The 15,346-nt window shown below is 43.2% G+C and overlaps 1 protein-coding gene across 2 annotated transcripts in view; it reads right to left on the bottom strand.

The window, feature by feature from the left end:
- The window catches only part of rsrc1 (arginine/serine-rich coiled-coil 1), a 104,026-nt gene that overhangs the window by 51,530 nt on the left and 37,150 nt on the right, over positions 1-15,346 (bottom strand). For both annotated transcript variants that reach the window (XM_084018738.1, XM_084018739.1), the window contains exons 5-6: positions 13,416-13,452; positions 2,882-2,933 (exon numbers count right to left, since the gene is read on the bottom strand). In XM_084018738.1, coding sequence (XP_083874864.1) covers positions 2,882-2,933; positions 13,416-13,452 — 89 coding nt within the window. The remainder of the gene's footprint in view (positions 1-2,881; positions 2,934-13,415; positions 13,453-15,346) is intronic.

Below are 15,346 nucleotides of genomic sequence, written 5' to 3'. Positions count from 1 at the left end.
GCTGCGTTTTGCTTTGACATAACCAATATACTATATATACTGTCCAGCTATATCCAGCTGAACTCCCTCGACCTGTGCAGGAGGATTCCCTGCAATCAGTCAATGCAGGCCGGGATAAATAAGCAAATACTGTGTGCCATATTCTGACAACCATCTTTGAAAGTCCAAAAATTCAGAATGAATGATCAATATCCTGATTAACAAATGCATCATCTTACATATGTATTTTATATACATGACAATATTGTGAAATATTATGACTACTTATTACATGACTTATTAAAAATAACAATATTGTGAAATTAGTAAGTAAATTTGTCTTTTGGAAATATGGAGTGTAGTGTGTTTGTGTGTGTGTGTTCGATATGTAGGCCAAGCAGGAAGTGACCCATAAACATATCCATCCAGCTCTTTCATTGGGGGCCAGTGTTGCCCTCCTCCTCTCACCTCCTCATCCCACTCAACACACACACACAAGCACAGACACGCACACACAAACACACATGCACACACACACACACTCTCAAAGCCCCCAGTGAGCGCTAAGCAGGCCAGCGGGCCAGCCGAAGGGGCTCATTACAGGTCCACAGAGCCCCCCAACACAAAGGCCTGAGCCGCTTTAGCCATGGGATGATCTGCTCTCTACTGACTAGAGAGAGTCCATAGACGGACAAAGGGAGGGAGGGGATGGGAGAGAAAGACGTGAAGGAGAGGAGAGGAGAGGAGAGCCACGGGCTTTAAGGATGTCAGGAGACCCCGAGAGAGAAAGCCTGGCGGGCGCTCAGAGAGGAACGGAGGAACGGAGGAGGAGGAGGAGGCTTAAGCTCCACGGCTACGTCAGGACATTAACATTCACACAACCTCCCAACATCTGCTGCTTCCTTCTCACCCTTCATCCCTCCCTCTTTCCATCCCTATCTCCCTCTGTCCGCTAACAACGCCGGAACAAAGACAGCGAGACGGAGAGCGAGAGGACACAGAGACAGAGAGGGACGAGAGAATAGCAAATGGAGGGAATAAGAAAAGATGTGAGACTGATGATTTTAGAAGATTTGGCGGCTTAGCAGCTGCGGGGTCAGGGGACTTCAGAAAAAAAAAGATATCCGTCATTTTTCTAATTATGCAAACATGATTTCAATTAGCGAGGGCACTCAATGGTTAATCACAAAACAAAGGAAAGGCGGCAGAAAACATGGCTGAAATAAAATTATAAATAAGTCCAAGTACCAAGTATAAACTGCAAGTTAAAATCTGTTCCTTTTACTGTAGATCATTATGAGCGATATGATCACAAGCACCCGAAGGCCTGATACAGGCCAGAGTGGGCTCTCTGGTGAAGACAATCCCTGACTGAGCCATAAACCTGTTCTTTTTGGAAGCCTCCAGGAAAGAGAAGAAAACCAGAGACATGTCCAGTGCATTAAAACCCTCTCCTCTAGTCCCACGTCTGGCCCTGGGCTTGTGTCTGCACCAGTCTGGCCCACTGCACTCAGAGCCACATGGTCATTTTTATGATGCTTCACCACCATTAGTGCAACATTAGCCTTGAGGTGGCCGGGCAGCGTGTGTGGGGTGTCCAATGTACAACAGAGAACATTATTGAGCAAGGGAAAACAGAAGTCAGATTTAGCCCCCCCACTCCCCCCCACATGGCAATTATGCAGTGTCAACTCAAAGTATGATGAAGTATGTAAAATATTCTTCAGAAAGTCAGTGAAATCACAGAAAGGAATTGCAGTGTTGTTGTGTGGCCCACGATGAGCCGAGTCTAGAGTGAGGTAAGTGTGTGGCTGCTGGGTGCTTTATAGATGATGTATAGATGCCTGGTTCTTTCATATATTTCCTGTGGTGAAATTAGAGCCCTGTTCTGTAGTGCTGGGCCCATATATGTGTGTATGTGTGTGTGTGTGCATGACTGTAAACATGAAGACATCTTTCTCCACAGTCAATCTCTGCCTGTCACATCTGGCTCGCAACTCTACCCCTCGAATACACACTGGAATATATACACCACGTGCATGGTGACATCTATGACTTATGTACTGGGAGGAGTGTTTGAAATTAAGCTGCAGTGAATATGGGCCCAGAAGCACTCGGAGCAGTGAACAGGAGAGTGTGTGTGTGCCTCTGTGTGTGTGTGTGAGATTGTGGTATGGTGCGGGGGTGGTGGGAGGGTGTGTGGGAAAACAAGTATGAAAACCGTCCATGTTCATGTACATTTTCTCTAAAGTGGCTTTACCAACAGATTGTGAACATTGGGTTGATTGTGGAGAACACGGTATTGGGTCAGTGGTGACCTCAGGCCTGGGATGAAAGACGAAGGAGTTGTTACCAGTGATGTAAATCACAAGTTGCATCACATACGATATTACATAGATTCTTTGGACAACGATAAGATATTTGCTGACATGGCAAAGTCTGCCATGATACGATTCGATTCAATTCAGGGGCCTGTGTTCAATATTACAGCACATCTTATTATTAACACTATCAGTTATTTGAATTCACAAAAATCAACTAAAATATGATTTTAAATCATTATTGCTGGACTCTGCAGGAAGGAGATGCACTCGGACTCAGACGTGCCACGACAATTTCAAAATAAAAGGCATATCTTGAAGATGATGATACGTATCGATGTATTCTTCGCATCACTTATAACGGATTGTTGAACACTAATACTTTATATATACTCCAAAACAAAATTATAACAATATTGTGATCCCGAGAGCCACGCCCCTATCAGGGCTAAAAGGGTACATTGACAGAAAAACGATCTATCACACGGAGGCAGATTACAGACCGAGCCTCTACACGCTGCAAGTTCGAATCCCTACATGAATGAGTGACCTTGTGGGAAAAGAAACAAACATCGGCTTACCTGCAGCCTCCAGGACCAGGTGCATTCGGACTTTAGCCTGCTCTGATGGAGTCTGCAGAAGAGTAACAGATATAGCAAAGACAATTACTCGTCAATAATAATGTGATATTCTAATTGACTGAATAGAGCCTTGAGCTGGTAGGGGCCCCCGTATGTTAACTGCTGCCTGAGTTATCACAAAGCACACTTCATAACAGGACAGGCAGCCTCCACGCTGACTCAACTTTATCTATGTAATCTGTAAAACTGTTGTGTCCCTGAGGCTTAAATACATTTTACCCCTGATAATCTTTAACTGCAGCCACTGGAGTGAACGTTCCCTTAAACTGTCCTCCCGGAGCACCAAGGGACAACTTCACCAATCTACTAGTCTAATCATCTGTATGAAAGAGGGGGGAAAAGAACCCTGCTGGTGAAAAACAGAAAGCAACAACATCTCTGACACACCAGGGAGAATCAATGAGGAAGAGATGAAGAGAAATTTAGAGACAAAGAGAGAGAGCGAGTGGAGAAGAGAGAAAACAAAAGCTGCTGTAACAAGTCTTTGGAGAGTTGGATAAGAGGGCACAGAGAGCACATTTTACAAAGATCACAGCCAAAGACTCAACATATTCCCCATCCCGTGTGTGTGTGTGTGTGTGTGTGTGTGTGTGTGTGTGTGTGTGTGTGTGTGTGTGTGTGTGTGTGTGCATGCTCATCAGAAATGCTTAGCGGGCATGAACGGGGGGAGGGCCTTCTGCTTTGACAGCTGTATTGGGAGGTGCAGCCCATTTTCCTGACATGCCCTCAAAAGGGTCTTGCTGTAATTCCAATATCACTGCTATTAGATTTGGGGTCTTAATTGTCAAGGAAGAATGATGGCTACGACAGGGCGCGGAGCTGTAAAAGACACCGCAGATTGCTCTTGGAGGTTTTTCCAGTGCTGCTGTGGCACAGCGGCCCTCGTTACCATGCAGCGGTGGAGACTGTGTGTAGGATTAGAGAGAAATTAAATGCTAATGGGGATGGGATCTGAATCCGCTGCCTGGGAGCATCATTTAGACGACAGGGCCGGGGCTTGCTGACAGGCAGCGCTTCCTCCCTCCCTCCCTCCCTCCCTCCCTCCCTCCTCCTCCTCGTCCTCCACAGACAACCTGGCTTTTTCCTCCCACCATTCCTTCTCCTGGCTTCCCCGCCCCACGCGCAGCAAAAAATCTGATTTATCAAACTGTAAACTTGTCACTTTGTAAAAACGTCACTTTTCGGTGGCAGCCAGGGAAATATAATGACCGCCTTTAATGTAGCGATGTCAGGGTGCTGTATTCTAGATGGAACACACATCAAGGCACTGCAGACAGACTGACACACACACACCTAATGCAACATCGGTGTGTGAGTGTGTGTGTGTCTGTATCCCCTGTAGCAGGTGACATAGCGGATCACGCTCACACTGATTGGCACGGCTCGACAGCTGAAATTACTAATCACTATTATGCTGAGAAGAGGAGGAACACTTGAGGCCTTCACCCACATACAGACGTATACACACACACTTTCTATTCCCCCTCATGAAGAGGTGATACGCAAAAATTTGGTCTTTATTATTTTAATTTTTGGCATCTTCTTTAAAAGAAAAGGAAGGATTGCATGTCATAAAATCCTGGGTAGAATTCAAACCCAGTAATTTGGTACAGGGCTTAGTCAGCTGAATAATTAAAATGACACAGGAATCAGTCTTGGTACAACCAGTCATTTAAAGCAACAACACATCACATCTTAACTAACCTAATCCTCGTGTGCCGTGCAATCATCTCGGTTACAGTTTATCACATCGCCCCCGTCAGTAATTACATTAGCATTCGTTTACATTGGCCTTAAGGCCTGCATAAGACACACACACAACACACAACACACACACACACACACACACACACACACACACACACACACACACACACACACACTCCTGCTAACTGTATGTAACATTCTCCTAATCATGGTGATACTGTGGGCAACATGGAATCACAGAGGATAGAACATTGCAGCTGCGTCATCCGTTGCCACATTTCCAGTTACTTGCTGTCCTTACAACACAAATCGGTGATGTCAAAGCAGTTATTACCTATAAAAATAAAACAAAACACAGCTGTTTTAACAATAATGACTGGCGTGTGGCCAGAGGTTTGCAACATGCTTAAAGGGTTGAGTAGAGATCATGAGAGAAGTGTTCTGCCATGTGTGATTCTGCGCTGAATTACTCTTTAAATACAGACTGAAGAATTAGGACAGGCAGGTGCTGCTGCCTAAAGAACTAGAAAGGCAGAAACAGGCCAATTGATATCAAATTATCAAGGGATGTAAAAGATACCCAGAATACCCAGAAGTCAACTGACAACTAAGCAAACACACACACACACACACACGCACACACATAATTGTATGTTTTTGCTTCCCAACAAACTAGTTATTCTCTCTAATTCACACATGCATGCCTGCTTCCTCTGTGTGTAATTCATTAGTAAACAATAAAAAGGCGTTAATTGTGCTCCCCAGAGGCAGATCTCTGTTCCCCCCACTGGGAGAGAGGCACCCGCTGCATCTGAAGTGCCTTCGCCCCTCAATTAGAACTGCGCCTTTCCGACTCACACAAACAAACATGAGACACAGAGGGAAGTGTGTGTGAGTGTGTGTTGGAAATGAGCAGGGGCCTTAGATTATCACACTGTGAGGAGAGGGAAAACAGGCTGAGGGGGACAAAAGACAAGACAAGACAGACAGACAGACAGACAGACAGACAGACAGACAGACAGACAGACAGACAGACAGACAAGTTTATTTTGTTTTCTTCAGAGCTCAGGGAATATAGCAGACAGAAAGAAAGGAGAGTGTGAGGAGCAGGGAAGGTGAGGGTAAAATTACGGAGAATACGAACCAAAGACAGACAGAAATGTGAGACTTTGATTGGTAAGTAATGGTTCATCACAGAGCCACTTATATACTGTAACTAAGAGCAGAAGAAGTGGCTCTCAATTCAGCGTCCTGCTCGAGGTCACGCAGACAAGGAGAACCACACCGCAGAACCTGTGATTAACTGATCACCTGTTTCTACTCAACATGTGAATTGTGAGCAAACATTTTTTTGTCAGGAAATGACAGAGAAGTTTGAATTCTGCCTCGTTTCTTTCCCTCCACATACCTGGCCGATGGAGTACTTTGGTTTTCTATGCTTGTGCCTTTCAGCTGAAACACAGAAGGAGCCCTCTCTGAATGCTTGTCTATGTGATCTACACATGCATGCACAGTGCAGGCATTATTTTCCACAACATACAGTAGGCAATGTATTTCCCCCCTCTCTCCCTCTCCCTCTCGGTGTCAAGGAACACCTCTTTTATAAACATCCTTCTTTTCAAGTAGCTGTCATAAAAGAACCGCTATTATTAGGATATTATTGCCAGCACCCACGCCCGCTTGCCTCAGACCGACTCTTGCCCTGAATGCATCAGGAAGTCCTGTATGCTCACGGCAGGCCTCCAGCTTGTTCCCTGACCTCACCACAGCGTTGACAGACACACTGAAACACGCTTAGCCGGGTCTAAGTGCCCAACGTCTGTCCCATTAGTCAAAACTAAAACACATCCCATTAGAAAAAATAAATAACCCTCACTCAGCTTGGTAAAAACAATGCTACACGGTGTATAATGAGGTACCGCATGCAGGAAATTTCATCTATTTGTAGTCATGCTCCGGCCCAGAGGACTATCATTATTCCTGGGCCTGAGGTTGACCAGACAAAGTAAAGTGTGGTGGGTGGGAAGATGAATAAATGCCTTTTAGAGAGGCAGGACAAAGGTCAGGTGGGCCGTAGCTGGCCGGATTATGGTCACACAGTTTTCTCATCAAATGATCAACTCCCCCTTTCTACAAAAACAAGAATTTATTTATGACCGAGCTGAAACACTTTAAAAAAGTAAGGTTGAATAGCAGCACACATCAAGACATATTTATGGAGACAAGAAAAACTTTGAGTCGTCCAATGCAGAATCGGCAGGCTCAGTAAAACCATTATCTCCCTCCAGGCAGCTCAACTCATCTCTACTACAACTCCAACACTCAACAGAACATGAGATGTGAATGCCGCTATGTGCAAATTTTAAGAGGACATTTTAAAAAATGCCATCAAAGTTGCTCTAAAGCTATTGAAAATTGCGACAATGTATTAGTTAGCATCATATTAATATAAATGTGTCTTGAAATATGATTAAAGTATAAAAATAATAAATATAGCATTCACAGTTTTATGTTGAAGACCACATATTCATCCACTGCTGAGTGACTTCATTGTTCAGTCCTTTATAACCCTCCAAGTTCATTTCCACTGAGAATAAGGAATGAGGTGCCAGGCACTCAAGAACAAAAATATTTTGGGTAATTTCAAACAATTATTTTTCCATACTTGGGCACATATCATTGAGGATTATTAGTTTGAAAAATAATGTTCATCATTTTCTTAGTTCTGATACAATTACATAATTCTACAATAATGGTATTTGCCCATGAAGCAGAAAGGACAGGACTAAATGCTCAAGGTCAACAAAATAATTACATGGTGAATGTTTGCAACACAATATCCGGCAACACTCTCCTTGTCACAAAGGGTCCCCTCTTTCCTGTTCACTATATTCTACCTAAAAAGCAAATAATCTGAATGAATCAATAAGTTAATTAAATGTGGCTTTGGGTTAACTCACCTGACAGTTTAAATTAGTTTCCAAAACAATATCTTGAGTGCATCTGCTGCAGCATTAATCTTAATTGCACCACTGTAGCCATTATTATCCATCAATAAACTGTTTCAATATATACTCTAAAACTCTCTTCATGCTGGAGTTGATATGCTCAATAATCATCTCATTAGATTTTTAAAGTCTTCATCTGTTTCCATTTTCTTTCATTTGTTGCACTCTGCTCAGGCTTCCTCCTCATCTCCTCTTCTTCCTCTACACCCCCCCTAAACAAACACACTGATATATCCCATACCCAAAAGAGGACAGGGGAAAATAGAGCCCCTAGAAAATGCAATATTTCTGTTTTTAATATCGAGGTCTATAAGATCAGGGCAGGGATGGGTTCCATGGCAATATGTTTATTTATATATTTTATAAGGAAGGGGGAAAGAAATCTGCCTATCAGTGTATGTATTTGGGGGGCCTGGGCCACTGTATCTGAGCTCATCTTATATGAAAAATAATGTTGTGTATGGCTATACTTTTATATATAATGGCAATATGGGATCAGGGCTCTTTTACAATGTGCCATACTTCAGGCTAGGGCTAACAGCATTTTATGGCCCGCCAGCAGTTCATCTTCATGTCTCAGGCAGGCAGGAGCACTGCATAATAATGTCGTTTCCTGCCCCCAAATGCTATTTCACAGGCCGGGGCTCATTTCTCAAACTTCACCACTTTTACAATTTCCCAAACTTTTATTCCCGTCATTATTACCAACAAGATTTCATTACGTATTTAGAATGTAAACAAGTCTGAGTAATGACACTCCCCCGTCTCCCTGGAATCATTCCCGCTGATGGCTCTGCTGCTATCTCAGGCGCGTGTATTCATACAGACACACACACACACACACACACACACACACACACACACACACTAAAACGTGCACGTGCACACTGCATACACAAAACCCCATGCACTGCAGCTTGCCCACATACAACCATACAAGAAGTACACATACATACATAAACTGCCCAAGCCAAGATTCAACTCAAAAGCAGTAATTTACTACCCCATGTGTGCGTGCGTGTGTGTGTGTGTGTGTGTGTGTGTGTGTGTGTGTGTGTGTGTGTGTGTGCATGCATGTATGTGTTCCTGATAAAAGGGGGAGGCGGTGGGGGTGACGAGGGTGGGTGGGGGAGAGAAAGAGAGAGTTTTATACTCAACTCACATAAATCATGTAGAAGAAAAATGAGCAAATGTGCAGGCTAACTCATCTTCTCCCCATCCGGAGAAAATGAAATTCACTGGAATACCTATCAAAACTGCAATCATCCAGAGATAATATCTTCTTTGGTCTATCTGCACTTTCCGATTTAATTTCCTCCATGCCCTTGACATCCAGCGATACCATTAAGATGAAGCACATACAGTAAGGGAGTAGTTCTCACGTTTTGATATATGAGAACCCCGCGCTTAATGTAATATCATCATTTGAAAATTAATGCAATCTTTCTTTTGTTTGGGGGGGGTTCGGGTGTTTTTTTTTTTTTTTGGAAACACTCTAGGAGCGAGCCACAGTGAGACAGGCAAGAAGATGGAGAGCAAGACAGTGATGGAGAGACATGAAAAGGAGAGAGAAAAACAAGTGATATGTGAGAAAGGAGGGAAAGACGGGGGTACTTTGTATTTTGTGGAGCCCCCCCTCCTCCTCTTTCCCTCCTTCCATGCCAGAATGACATGCAATTACGTCTGGGCCTGCCCCGAGTCAGAGGTCACTCAAATTACTCCATCATTTAGCCGTGCCGTCGAGATGAGAGGGAGAAAGGGACCACCCCACCCCCTCCACATCCTCCCAACCCCCGCCGCCACATCAAATATCATGAAATCATTAGTGTAATAAGCATGGAAATCTGTTTGCAGATTATCAACACCCCCCAACACCCCCCTACCCCTCCTTTATCTGCCCAGAATCTCCCTCTCTGAGCTTTTTTCACCTCTTTATCCTGTACAATCATATTAGTGAGGAAGAAAGACGGGCCCAGACAAAGAAATACAAAGAAAGAGGAAGAGATGCAGAGAGAGATGAAAAGAAAGTGTTTAATAAGACAATTAAAGATTCAAAATGGTAACTCTCCACGACTTTTTAACAATAAAAATTAAGATTTAACATTAAGACTCGACTGCCACATTCAGGCAGGTCTGTGAGATTCTTGGTGTGAGAGTCGTCCTTCCGACTACAGCTGCTGTTGCCCGTCTGTCAGTAGCCCAACAAGACTATCTGCCTCAGTAAACTCTTCAACTCGCCCGGGGACACTGGGGCGACATCAGCCATCCCTGAGGAAAGCCATGTGGACAGCGGCTCCGGTGACCCCTTGTATCTACGCTACCTTTATCGGATAAAACAAACACTTTCTTGTGATGCAGAACCTTTGCATAAATACAATATTATTCAGAAGAAATGCCGAGCGGAGGGCAGCTCCCAGAGAAGCACAGGGTCAAACTTAGAAGAGGCCTACTTTAAGGCTGCCTTACAAAATAACTATGACCTAATTTAATATTCATTAGGTATACCGTACAGGCAATGTATTGACTACTTTTTAATATGTCATTTAATACAGAGACGATTGGCCTATGAGTCCCTTCACGACATAACACAAATTCTCCAACGACAACACAGATTTTCTGGGATATCGTGACCTCAACTCAACCTGCAACCTGTAAACCAGCCTTTCCTGCTCTCCACTCACATGTTTTATTCAAACTCCCATCCCAGGACCGATCTCCCTACTCTTCTTCTATCCTTCCCCGGGCAGTGTGTGTGGTAGAACGATGAGTACAGCTGCTGATTGAGCCAGTAATCCTGATGAGGCTGATTCCTCATGTATTGATTGAGCTGCTGGCTTTCTTCTACTTTGCTCCGAGAAGCTGTGCATCTGGACTGATTAGCTGCTGTAGGCCACTTTCACTATCGCTCCATTTCTCCCAGAGCAAGGCATAGTCCAACTCAAACGTGTGTGTGTGTGTGTGTGTGTGTGTGTGTGTGTGTGTGTGTGTGTGTGTGTGTACAAAAGCAGAAACCAACGCAGAGCACTGGGAGCAATTAACTTCAGTCTTTTTCTTTGCATCACTACTGATCGCGTTCAGTCAATCTGCTGAAATACGAAAAACAAAACAAACATGAACAATAAATCTCAAACCTCAGACCACATAATTCTTAATTGCCCGCCTAATTACCGCACCAGTCATTTGCTCATACTTTTAACTGAACACAAGGAGGCAACGTTTGTATTCATCTTGAAAAATCAAGCGCAAGATTTATTTGAACAGGAGCTCGATTGTCGACGTTATTTTGAAAATTGCTCCATTTCTTTTCGCTATGAGTAAAAAACAGATCAGTTCTTGACAACTATTGCAAATTATTTTACATAATTAACTATTCCTTGATACAGATCAGGTCCAAGGTAGCGGCTTGAAAGGATATAATGGCTTGGCGACACCATGGTAAGTGTCAGTATGGTTGATGCACTAATCTTAAGAGCAGCACGTCAACAGAGAGCCCTGTTTAGAAATCTACAGAGATATATGTGTGAGGTATAGAGGAAACTGAATTTCGAACAGCCCTGCAGCTCTCCCTCCAAGGGAGACGAGCTCCATTATTTACAGTTCTCCGTCCCGAATCATAATCAGAGTCTTGGGCTCTCCAGGCTGCTAACTACAGGGGTGCAATCTCCCCATGAGTATAAACACACCCATAAATTCAAACACTCAATATTCAGGTATTCAAATTCCCTGAGACATTATATATATATATATATATATATACATATACACATATATATATACATATACACATACACACACACACACACACACAGGAAAACATACCAATGTATGTGTGTGTTTGTGTGTGTAACTTTAACTCTGAGCTCGTCCCGATATAGACTAAGAATCAAATGCAAGCATGTTATCATCTACTCCTCTAGGTCCACTTAGTGCAAACAAATTACAAAACACACAACCGAACCGGCTGCACTGAACCCTGCCAAGAAACATTAATGCAAATGTACTCACTAGACCAATTCTGTCCAGGACATCACTGTGTAAAAGTTTACATTTCTACTGTTCTGAATCACTTCTGCAAATTAGTAAAAAAATTAATAATAGATTAAATACATATAATGATATTATGATAGACACACACAACCCAAGGTAACTTTGACCCAATGAAAGTGTGAAAACATGAAAAATCTCCCCAGATATAAAAAGTACATCACATTTGCCTGCACTATAAACAGCCCAGGTATCACTTACATCTTATGGAAATGAGTTCACATTCCTCCACTTGCCTTTAAGAGGAAGACTCATCTGAACATGAGACACACATTACCTAATGTTTGCCAAGATATAACTGCCAATACACATATTGATTAATGCTGTTTATGCATGTAATCCTCTCTTGAATAATTCACACCCCCTTTTATGGAGAACCACATCAATCACACCTGAAGACCTGCCCATCGACATCTCCAAAGCCACACTGCACCATTACTATATCGTGCACTATATTTAATGTCCGTCATTGTATTTAAGTGTCTGAACTGAGTGAGGAATCCATGCACTTTATAGGGCCCTAAAAAATTCCCACAGTGGAACAAAAAGAAGGGAGCAGTGAATTAGTGAAGGAGGGAGTGGTTTTGGAGACAGCCAAAGAGACCACTGTACCCAACCACTGCTCTAATATGTCATAAGTGCAACACAATGCTTCAGATCAATTATTAATAACTATTATAACTGCATTACAATGTGTAATGATAGCATCAATAGCATTAGCAGTTTTGAAGTAAACGGTAAGCAAAATTTAGGCAAAATCCCTCCACACTTTAGTCTATTCCCACTTCAATCAGAGTGGTGATTACAGTCAATAACGAGGAACCATTCAGCAACAGAGCTTAACTATGTCCAAATCTGAGGTCACCCTTTTTCTGATCTGCCTCTCGCTTGAGTGCCGAGTTACTGTGGTTTGAATTTCGGGGTCAGTCATTTGTGTGGCATATTCAGGGTCATTTGCGTAACGCGTGGTGGGCGGGGGGGTCATTTGTGTAAGGTGCTGGGAGCTGCAGGTTTAGTATGCAGGGAAGCGAGGGAGGGAGGGCATGTGACATCCACAGAGAGCCGGGACCCTCGCTGACCCCTGTCTATAATTCATCCCCTGGAATACGGGGCACATCAAACCTCGGTTCCTTCCCACCCAAAAAGAGGAGAGAGAACCTTTTCACTTTGTTGCACGGCACTCTGACCCCGTATTAAAGCGAGTAGCAAGAGAAAGGCTGGAAACGTTGGCCATTAAATTTTCAGGGCTGTCCCGGGAGAGAGCGTTTCCAGCAGGCCCCCCGATTCACGGATGGCAGAAGACTGAGGAAAGGCCCCATGCTGACAGAATAAGGGAGAGGGAGGGTGTGTGTCTGAAAGTTCAAAACATTATCCTCTCTTCATACGTCCATGTGCAAACATGTAGAAATACAAGGAAATATCCACAACTAATGCAAATGTGGGTGGATAACCTGTGTGTTTGCGTACATGTGTGTTTGGACAGAATTTGATAAATGAAACACAAATATTAAAGGCAGACCAGGCCCTAGGGAGGAGACTCCCTCCCTCTATCCCTGTTTTCTGTTTTTTCTGTCTGTCTCTCTCTCACTGCCTGTAGCTGCAGGTATTCAGCTCCAATTCTGGAGGTTTCATTAGCAATGCAGGTATCAAAGTGTGTGTGTGTGTGTGTGTGAGAACGGGGGGGGGGGGGGGGGGGGGTGTCGAATAGAACTTACCAGATGTTCTAATCTGCCTTTGATGTTCTCAGCGTCCCTGCAACACAACAACACATTTCCCCCACTGTAAATAAAACGCAGACACAAAACATCATATATTAAAAAGAACACTTTTTTTGCAGATGTACGCACACACACACACACACACACACACACTGAAAAAAGACACATAAATATGCAAGAGGGAGACAGAAGAACAAACAAACATTTGGGAACTAATGAATATTTTAATGAATTGAATCTGAACAATACCTGTGGTAATTCTGATTTTGAGATGCAACTTACAATTAAATTCATTATTAATTGACCCACTCATTATTCTATCAGCTGATTCATTATTTGGTCTAAAGAATGTCAGAAAATGAAAAAAAAAAAAAAAAAAAAGCCAATCGCTGCTTTCCAGAACCCAAAATGATAAAATAAACTTTGGTCAATATCTTTAGTCAAAATATTTTGGGTTTATTTCCAAAGAGGATTAAGATATTTTGCTGAAACCAATGATTTTTAAAAAAATTGTTGCAAGAAGAATTACTTCCCAGATGAATCGTTTCTCATGTAGATTAAAAATAGTGAAGAATGAATTGCTTCAGCTCCAGTTGGAATAAAGTCAGCAATTTTCAGAATCAGCTCATTGCATTTCCTTCATTTATGAGGATATGTAAATGGCTGTGCAAGAAATTGAACTCAACTACACTAAAAAGGTTTAGGTTGATCAAAAGGGAAAAAAATAGATAATGAAGAATTACCCTAATTGGAGCCTTTCACATTGAAGTGCTGTGTGCGACTGTATGTTTGCATCCACACCAGACAGAGGTTAGCTAATGTTGATGCCTCATATTTGGCAGCCATAATAATAATTTCCAAGTCCAGAGAAAGAACGCTGAGCTTATTATTTGTGAATTAATAAATAAAAAAATGTGCATATGATTATGAGGGCAGCAACGGCAGAATGGTGAGCCGAGGAAGTGGAAGAGGAGGAAGGGGGAGCAGTCGGTTTTAAAAAGAGCAAATTGGCAGTAAATAATAGATGCGATTTTGGCACATTTCAAATTTGCAGCAGTGGAAATCAACAGATCAAGAGAACACAAACAGCCCCCGTCCCCGATCCCAGCACCCCCCATCCAACTCTGGCCCATTACTGACAACTCCACCCTGGCCGTGGCGTTTGACTGTGTGTGTGTGTGTGTGTGTGTGTGTGTGTGTGTGTGTGTGTGTGTGTGTGTGTGTGCGTGTGTGTGTGTGTGTGCTGAGAGGGAGGAAGGCTTATCGACAGGCTTCAGTTGCTAATGCAGCCAGCAGCATCACAGTGTAAATCTACACCATCTCTAAAATTACATACTGTCTAATCCATCCCACCTCTCCCTCCCTCCATCCCTCCCTCCCTCCATCCATCCATCCATCAGGCCAGGTCCCATACAGTGTGACACTTAGGCCAAACCGAGGCCATTCCCACATCATCAACATTCCCAAATAATGGTATGAAATGCTGAACAGAAATATTAACAAAAGTACCCAACATTTAGAAAAGAAGTCATGAAGAAAGGATGTTTGCTGAGCCACATGCAGACAAGTCAACCACTTAAGGCAAACTTCATCTAGCTGTAATTACATTACATTCTGACAAACATCCCGCCACATTCATTATACATGACGGGCGCCCGGCAACCAGACAGCAAGACATTTGTTACCGTGGTGACAGTGTGTGTAATCCGCTAATGAAGCGCAATTAGTGAGAAACAATCTAACACAGGGGAGACGCAGGCGCTCAATCCCTCCTCCTCCTCCACTCATTTCCCTTCACTTTTTCCCTCTCCCCCTTTCCCCTCGCACTCCTTTTTTATAACCACGTCCTTTTTTTCCTGTCTTTTTTTTGTGATCCAACCTTTATTAAGCTCTTCACTTGCATTCAAACCCCCACTCTGTCATCTGTT

This window comes from Eutrigla gurnardus (assembly GCF_963514095.1).
Source record: "Eutrigla gurnardus genome assembly, chromosome: 10".
Taxonomy (NCBI): domain Eukaryota; kingdom Metazoa; phylum Chordata; class Actinopteri; order Perciformes; family Triglidae; genus Eutrigla; species Eutrigla gurnardus.
Note: the sequence above shows the minus strand (reverse complement) of the source record. Positions and strands in the feature narration are given on the sequence as shown.